A 9,297-nucleotide genomic window follows, 5' to 3' on the forward strand; every position below is an offset into this window, starting at 1 on the left:
TTTAGAGCATTTTAAACACACTAACACATATTTTCACACACTTTTTTACCTACACGTATATCAAAAACACCCCAATAATATTACTCAAACTCTTCTACCAAACACCCCCTTAAGGCCCTGTTTGGCTGCGTGGTTCAAACACATATTTTCACATTTTAAACAACTTTACACACATTTCAATACACTTTTTCATCCACACGTATATCAAAAACACTCAACAAAACATTACTCGAATTCCTCTACCAAACCGGCCCTAAATTAAATTGAATAAAACAAGAAAAAACTTAATTGGTCTGTGCGGCTATGCCCTAAGTTGATTTGAATAATATGTTTCAAAGGGTTGAATATGGCTGGGTTAGTTAAGCTCTGATGAGGGTTGAATTAACCATGACCTGACCCTGAACAAGAACATGAGCAGCCATGCCATGGCATCTTGAATAAAAAACAAAAGAATATTGATGCATTTTTCTTTTTCTTTTTCACAGATGAAAAGATATATATATATATATATATATATATATATATTATTCAAAACTTTTGCTTTTACAGACCATGAAATTTATGGTATCTGTTATAGATTTCTTTGTAAAAAACTTATTCTTACAGTGGAAACATGGCAAAATTGGTCATTAATTTATGTATACCTGCAACACCCTACCTCACATGTACACATGCTTTAATGGCTAGTATTAAGGCTAATACTTGTTGTGCACACTACCCATTATAATTGAAAACGTGGCTCTAAGTCAAGATTTCAAAGACATTTTTATTTATAATGGGCAGTGTGTGTTTGCACAATGTGTAACAAACATTGTACACTTTCAACAATGACACCATAGCTAACATTTATGAGTGTATACACATGCAATGACTTCTTAAACATAAGAACAGTAGCACCAAGTCTAACAAGCATGTGTTTTTATGCACCTATATGAGTTACTTAGACTTGCTCAAAGTGTGTTTATGTGTAAAGTTGGAATCAAGTGTACTGCAGGATTTATTGGTTAAATCTGCCTGGCTCGATCGATCAAGAATTAGACTTGACTGATCGAAAGTCGTACAGATTATTTTTTCTGCAGAATTTCCAACTCAGCCCAAGCCCGTTTAACGTGTAGGGTTTTATATTTTGTCTTAAGTATAAAAAGGAAAACTCTAGCCATGTTTTTATGTTGCTCCTTATGCTCTGTGTGTGAATCTTTTATGAGATCAAGAGGTGTTTGCCTTCACACATACTTAGGGTTTCCAAGATTCAAGATTATGTCAAGAACTTGGTATCGATTCAATTGCTACAATAAGAGTTTAAAGTTACATAAGCGGGAATGCTTGTACTTGCTGGGAATCCAAGAAAGAAGTAGTTCATAAACTCGGAGCTATCACGTGGTCGTGGTAGTAAGTTTCCTACTCAAGGTAACAATAAGATGTTAGTGGTCTAAATCGCTATTGTGTAAACTTCAATTCTTTCATAGTGAATTCAATTTTACCTTGAGTATAGTTAGGTTAAATCATCCCCAGGTTTTTACCGGTTTGGTTTCCTAGGTTATCATGTTCTTTATTTTCCGCACTTTACATTGATATGATATATTTGTGTTAACCTAGATCTGAAATTTGACTAGGTAATCACTTGGCTAATTTACTAGGTTAATCTGAGTGTGTTTTAAGGGGTCTAAAAACAAACAGATTCCTTATTTTCCCATGAAATTATGACCAACCACCTATCTTCTGCTGTTCAACTTTTACGCTAATGTTCAGTATTTTATACGTAGAAGCAATCAGAAGATTCAGAACATCCCATTCTAAAAGAAAAGTAATGTCGTATGGACTCATATAAATCCATGGGATCATGAAGCCACCAATAAATTTAATAATTTCGTTTTTTTTTTTTTTAGACAATATAAATCTAATAATTTCATTTGTTGACATCAGAAGTGTGGCCTATTACTAAAAACATGGAAGAAATCATGGCCCATGCAAAATTTAAACACAATATCAATCATATTTAAGTTGTTAGGTAATTGATAACGCTTATATTTTCTTGAAAATTAAACAATAATAATACTGAGAAACAGCTTATATAGTTGGTCTATATTGATCTAAACAATATGCATCAAAAGCTTGAATATGGCTGGGTTGGTTGAGCCCAGATGAGGGTTGAGTTCAACTTGAATTTGATTCCTTAAGAAAGAACAGGAACAAGTGAACAACCTTGCCATGTTCACATTTCTTTATTTTCCTTTTTAAAAGATGAAAAGAGTAAAAGCAGTTGGAAATCCAATGTAGTTTCTTCTTTCGAAATTTATGATTCCCTTTTTTATTTTCTGCTTTAACAAGCAATAAAATTTATGATATCTTCTACAAATTTCTTTGTAAACCAAACTTCTTAATGTAGAAACATAGTATAATGGGTCATTTGCGTATACCTGTGTCATTCTACTTCACATATTTTACAACATATTCAGAAATATGCTTGCACTGGTAGTATTTTTAGCCACAACTCCACAGCTAATCCTTTCCCTACAACTACTTCACTCTTTGCTTATGCTTTTCATCCATCAATTTATTCCACTTAAAAGGTGAGTATCAGAAGTTCAGAACAACCTAATACCAAAACAATTAAAGATATTATGGTCATGCAAAATTAATTTACCAACCATATTGCTATGGTCCACCTCATTATTCTTTTCTGAAACAACCAAGCGTCCCATGCAAAGACCATTTAATTTCATTCCCAGACGAAAATTGAAGGAACCCTCATTTTCACTCGTTACACTATAAATTTCGGGTGGCCGTAAAGCAATTCTCTCCATACTACAAACAAAGACAAAATATATATAGAATATAATGGAGAAGACTACTAAGGCATTACTTGTTTTCACTGTATTTCTTATGGCATTTCTCATTGGTGCTGAAGGAGGAAGAGATGTGCCAAAGAAAGATGATCAGCTCTACAATTCTCAACATTTCTTTGGCGGCTTAAGCTTTGGCTATGGTTGGCCATTTCCTTTTATTCCAAGTTTTGGAGGCATTCCTAGCTTAGGACCATTTGGTCCTATCCGAGGCATCCCTGGTTTTGGTCCTGGTATTGGTCCGGGTGTTGGTCCTGGTACTGGTTCTAGTTATGGTCTAGGTGTTGGTCCTAGTGGTGGTCCTAGTGTAGGTCTCGATGTTGGTCCTAGTGTAGGTCCTGGTGGTGGTCCCGCTATTGGTCCTAGTGGTGGTTCTGGTGTCGGTCCTAGTGCTGGTCCTAATGTCGGTCCCGATGCTGGTCCTGGTGTTGGTTCTAGTTATGGTCCCGGTGTTGGTCCAAGTGTAGGTCCTGGAGTTGGTCCTGGTGCAGGTCCTGGAGTTGGTCTTGGTGCAGGTCCAGGTGTCGGTCCTGGTGTAGGTCCAGGCATCGGTCCTGGTGTAGGTTCAGGTGTTGGTCTTGGTACTGGTTCTGGTTATGGTCCTGGTAGTGGTCCTAGTGTTGGTCCTAGCGGCGGCCTTGGTTACGGTATTGGAGGCCCTAATGCTTATATGAATTTCAAAAAAATGGTCGAAGGCAAAGATGTGCATGGTGACCTTTTTAATACTAGACGAAAATGCACTTTTGGTCCCTACATTTTAGGCATATTCTCAATTTGGTTCCAAAATTGATTTAGCTGCTAGGTCAGTCCCTGATTTTTAAAAATCGTTTTTAAAATAGTCCATACCGTCAACCCAATGACAGAAAATGCTGAGATGGCAAACAGAGGTCCTAGCTGTCAAACCCATTTATTAAAATAATAATTAAAAAGCTAGCGTATCCCACTTACACCCACATGACCCCTCACGTGACCCTACCACCTCATTTCCCGCAAACTTAGCCCTCACATGACCCTCACGTGTTCTTGCTAGTCATTTTCCCGCCCACTTAGCCCACACGTGACCCTCTCGTGACTGAACTCATAAACTACCTTCAGTCTTCACTCTTCAGTCCTTCACTGAAAATCCCCAAATTTCACCTTCACCTAGAAACTAAACCCTAACAATCCAAAATCAACCCATGTCGTCTTCATCCTCGTGTTCTTCCCCAAAATCCAACTTGAAAACCGTAACATTTCCCTAAGAAAACCATTTCCTTGAAACTTGAAAACCCATTTACCATTAGCCATTTCCCTGAAACTGTAACATTCCCCTAAGAAAAACTCTAAATCACTCACAGACAAAAACCGTAACATTCCCTGAGAAAATCACTCACAGACAAAAACTCTGCCTCACCCACTCATCAAAACCACATTGAAGAGATGGAATCAAGCTCATCATCCTCAGTAAGCCTGAAGAGGAGAGCATCACGCGTGTGTTATTGCCCCAGCCCTGGTAAACCCATTCTAGTGGTGTCCTGGATGGAGAACAATCTAGGAAGAAGGTTCTATGGGTGTCCTAATTACTGGGTAAGGTCTGAGTTATTTCAAAAAAAATTTCTTTAGTTTGTTTTTTTAGTGGGTTGATTGATTTGGTTTGAATTTCAGGTTGGATGAAAGTGCAAGTTTTTCAATGGGTTGATGATGAGATTTGTCCACGTGGTAAAGTCCTTATCCCAGAACAGAGGTAGACCATTCTTAGACTCGAGGCTCAAGTTTCAACTTGCAAAAAGAGGGAGAAGTGTTTGACAATGTCTCTGATTTTGGCATTGCTGATGTGTGGGATCTATTTTTGTGTGATTTTAGTTTTCGTGGTTTAGATGGGTGGGTTACATGGTGTATGCAAGGTTAAGGTATGTAGGGTTAAGGTAGATAGATGAAGTGCCTTGTATGAAGCATTTTGTGGAGCATTTTGTGAAGCATTTTATGGAAAACTATATCCCAATTACCTTTGTAATTTCAGTTTGAATAAAATGAAATTATCATGGATTGAACATAAAGTGTATATGCTGTTTTAGATAAATTGTTCAATGTTATCTGGTTTTTAATAAATGAATGAACTTAAGTTGGTCACTGTGTGTAACTCACTGAACTGAAGTTACCAATTCAGTCATTGTGTGCAAACTGCCTACTGGAAAATACTTGACACTTGCAGTTACTCAAAGAAAAAATGGTCTACGAAATCAATTTCTACCAATTCACCATAGAGAAGAGGAGACTTACAACTGATGTCTTCCCAAGCAGAAGCACATGTAAAACAACCTGATTTTGTATGAACCCAAGTCACCAATCCAATTCAAAATTAACAACCTTTGGTAGCATGATCCGCATACTAAAAATATCTTCAAATCTAGCAGGCAACCATGACCGTGTTTGATGACTAATAATAGCCTACAGTTTGGCAGTGGCAGAACTAGCAGCATCATACACTGCTCCATGTCCATACTTGGAGTACAAATGGTCATCCAGATGCCAATTGTCATACCCCAAGAGCATTGTTGAGGAACCTTTACTTTCCATCAGACAGAATACACTTTGGTTTACAAATTCAAAAAGTCTCAATAGTCAATAGAGGAGTGATACAGACTACTCTTCAAACCTCAAATCAAAATCTTATGCTACCAACAATCTTACAAGAAAAACTCATGTACGAACAAGTTCAACAAATAACTTCTTACAATCTTTCCATTTTAAAAGGAAAAAGTATTGGTCAAAGTTTGAACCTGATGGTACAATACACCACTATAAGATGCACTATATACATGATAGACATGAATCTGTCCAAAATACATAAAAAGCTTAGTTGCCATACACCTTAGCTGCCATACACAAATCACAATACATAAAAAGCTTAGCTGCCACAATATTACAATATTATAGGCAATCAAGTTACACCTTCATTTGCAACTTCTTTTGCATAATTTAGCCATTGTTTAGGCAACAAAAACAAAAAGGTGATTGCACCTCAAACTGCAATACTTAGCTGCCATAATTCAACACTACCAAAATGTATATAATTCAACAATAATTATAACCAACAAAAATGACTTTTGCTGCAACTGACTACCACAAAAAAGTTCAAAGAAACAGAAAACAAAGAAATGGAATTTGCTCAGTCTCCACCAGCTTATCCCATTGGCCCATGCATAGATAATTGGCTCTCAGCAAACCTCAATGCTTCTCTGTACCTAGATGCATTTCTTGATGCATTCAAAGTCTCACTTGTGACACTCCCCTTTTTTCTCTTCTTTGGATTTCCATGTGTGTTCCTGCTTGGATTGGATGTTGTACTATTGGGGGGTGCACTGCTTATAGCTTGTTTGGTGGCTGCTGCACTGCTTCTACCTTGTTTGGTGGTTGCTGCACTGCTTCCAACTTGTTTGATAGGTGGCACCCTTGGTGGATTTGGCTCATTGATGGCCACTCCTCCACTTGTCTATAAACAACACATACACTCAAGTTAACATTAAAAAATTGAAACAAGTACAAACCAAAAAAATTCATGCACAAACAAGTATTATACCTGTTTTAGACTAGAACTCCTGCTGTTTGGACCATTATCACTAGTTGTAGGCAGTGAAGAATTCCCTCCAACCTCACCTTTGTAACTTCTTTTATTGTGATCTATCTTCCCACATGACTTGCACCTCTTGACAATACCCAACCCCTTGCTATGACCCCTTCTTGGTTCATTGGGTTCCCTCGCTCTCTTCTTCTTGGGCCTACCAAGTGGCCTTTTCTTTATTGGAGGCTGCACAGGTGGGAGTCCAGTTAGGGTCCACATATTCTGACCATTAATGGAATCAATGATGGGCTCATAACATGCCTTGTATGTGCTGACTTTGTAGCATTCATTGGTGTATTTCTCAGCTACGTTCTTGTTGAAGAATATGCATGAAATTGCATGGCAGCATGGAATACCAATGATGTCCCATTTCCTACAAGTACATGTCCTCTTCTCTAGGTCCACAATGAAACTTTGAAGCCCATTCTTAACCTCAAATTTTGTGTGAGAAGACCAACAAGCCAACCATTTACTGCTACTCATCTTCTCCCTATGCAATCTTTTACATACTTTAGGGCACAACTCAGACTCTACCTTCAAAATACTCAGTCAATTTTGTTGGGACCTATTCATCAAATACAACCTAATGTCTTCAAGTTGCATACATAAACAATCCACGTATTAGTGCATGCTAAAAAATATATAACTTAGACCTACATACATAAAGTATAGGAAATTTGCATACCATGCTAATAATGAGCTTCCCTCTGAATTTTATGATCCTACTGTTGAAGCTTTCACACATATTGTTAAGGACAATATCACTTAGCCCATCACCCCTGAACATGTGTCTAGCCTATATTGTAGTGGTGTGTCCTTTCAACCAAAAGTATGCACTCTCATTAATATCTTTCATCTCATTCATTGCCCTATCAAATTCTTGTGCATAAGTTGCTTTTGCTACTCTCCAAAACAATTCTCTAATTAGGAGACCAGGATATTGCTTCCTCAAATTGTTGTACAAATGTCTACAACAGATCTTATGTTCATAATGAGGCCAGTTATCTGCAAATGACTACACTAATCCCTGCCAAATGCAAACAACAAGAAGTAAGTATATATACATCACGTACAATTGTTGTTCATATTTCTCATGTTATAAACAAACATAAAATATGGAAATACCTTCTGTTGGTCTAATATGAATGTCCACCTCTTGCTGTTACCAATGTCAGCTAGCAACATGTTTAATAACCAAGTCCATGAGTCCTTGGTTTCAACTTCCACTACTGCCACAGCCAAAGGGAAATATTCTTCATTGGGGTCCCTTGCAATTGCAACAATCAGCTGCCCCCTTACCTTGGTTTTAAGATGGCAAGCATCCAATCCAATTATTGGCCTACAGCCTGCCAAGAATCCCTTCTTGCACCCAGCCCCAACAAATGTACAATCTCTCAAAGTAGGGCACTCCTATCTGTAAATCCATTTTAGCTGCCAAGTTTCCCTCATTATAAGTGTGAGTCTTCATCAGAACTGTACTACCAGGACTAGATCTCCTCAGTTCTGCACAATAATCCCAGAGCTGATTGTACTGCTCTGTGTAAGACTCATCAACAAACTCTTGAGCCCTTTCCCTAGCCTTACTGGCCTTCCCAACACTGATATTCACCACATACTTCTCATGCATTGCTTCTTGAATATCCTTCAACTTTATATCAGGTTGTCTCCTCACCTTTTTCATCAACTTCCTTGCAAGGAACTTGGTAGTGCACCTTAGATTTTTGTAGCTCTTGGTACATGTGTGCTCCAAGTTCAAGATCTTAAGTTGGTAACTCATCTCCCTTGGCAGCTTTGCTAGGTAAGTTGTAAACTTGCAGAGAGGTTAACACTTGGCTCTAACCCTTAATTTATCATTCTTCACAAACTTCACCACTCATCCACCATTCACTGCATACTCAGTGATAGCATCCTTGAACTGTTTAGGGGAAATAAACAACATATTCTTCTCAAACCTCATGTGTTCAAGATTAGAAACTAATTTAAACATTGGAAACTTCTTCCTCCTAGTGACATTATCCACATGTCCATGAGTAGCATCACCATCACCCTCACTATCACTATCATCAACCCCTTCATCACCACTAGATGATGACTCAGTCAGACTTAACAGCTCCTCATTGGTGTAATCTGAGTTCACTACACCAGCCCCCATCTGATCTGGCAATGTTACCACAACATTATTGTCCCAGCTATCACTACTATCTTCATCCACATACCTTTGGTTGGGGTTTATTTCTCTAGTCCCTTCCATTTCAGTATCACTAGAACTCTCATTACTATCAGTGGTGACAGCCCCATCCCCTTGTGGTTCCTCAACAACCGGTTCCTTACCAGGTCTCCTGCATCTAAGTATTTCAACATCAGAATCAAAATCATCCCTATCCCTATCAACCCTATCATCCTCATCACCCTCATAGAAGTACTAATGACCATCAAAATCATCATCACCATGATAGAAGTCATCTCCATCCTCATAAGCAGGTTTCCCATCACTAGAACTGTACCCCTCAGGCTCAGGTCAAGCTCAGGCTCAGGTCAAGCTCAGGCTCAGGCTCTAAAACAAGGTCCAATGTCACACCATTACCATTATTAATTAGTATAGGGTCATGTACTAGATGTTGGACATATACATGAATATGTCCATGACCCCCCACCAAACCAGTCATGAACATTGCATCCTTGTCATCCTTGATCAAGTGGAACATCCTACCCTCCTGATCATCATCCCTAAGTCTTGTGTACCAAAACCTACTCACACATGTGTATCCAAAATCTTTACAGATGGACTCAATTTCCACCTTAGACCACTTATCAGGATCACAACCATCTACTACCCCCACATCACCCCCCACA

The 9,297-nt window shown here is 38.4% G+C and overlaps 1 protein-coding gene across 1 annotated transcript; it reads left to right on the forward strand.

Annotated features, from left to right (window-relative positions):
• The first annotated feature begins 2,838 nt into the window (after nucleotides 1-2,838).
• Nucleotides 2,839-4,570, forward strand: LOC126701216 (glycine-rich cell wall structural protein 1-like). Its single transcript, XM_050399325.1, has 2 exons — nucleotides 2,839-3,490; nucleotides 4,488-4,570. Exons 1-2 carry the CDS (start codon nucleotides 2,839-2,841, stop codon nucleotides 4,568-4,570), a joined length of 735 nt encoding a protein of 244 aa, XP_050255282.1.
• The last annotated feature ends 4,727 nt before the right edge of the window (nucleotides 4,571-9,297 follow it).

The sequence above is a fragment of the Quercus robur genome, chromosome 9, assembly GCF_932294415.1.
Source record: "Quercus robur chromosome 9, dhQueRobu3.1, whole genome shotgun sequence".
In the NCBI taxonomy this organism is placed as follows: Eukaryota; Viridiplantae; Streptophyta; class Magnoliopsida; order Fagales; family Fagaceae; genus Quercus; species Quercus robur.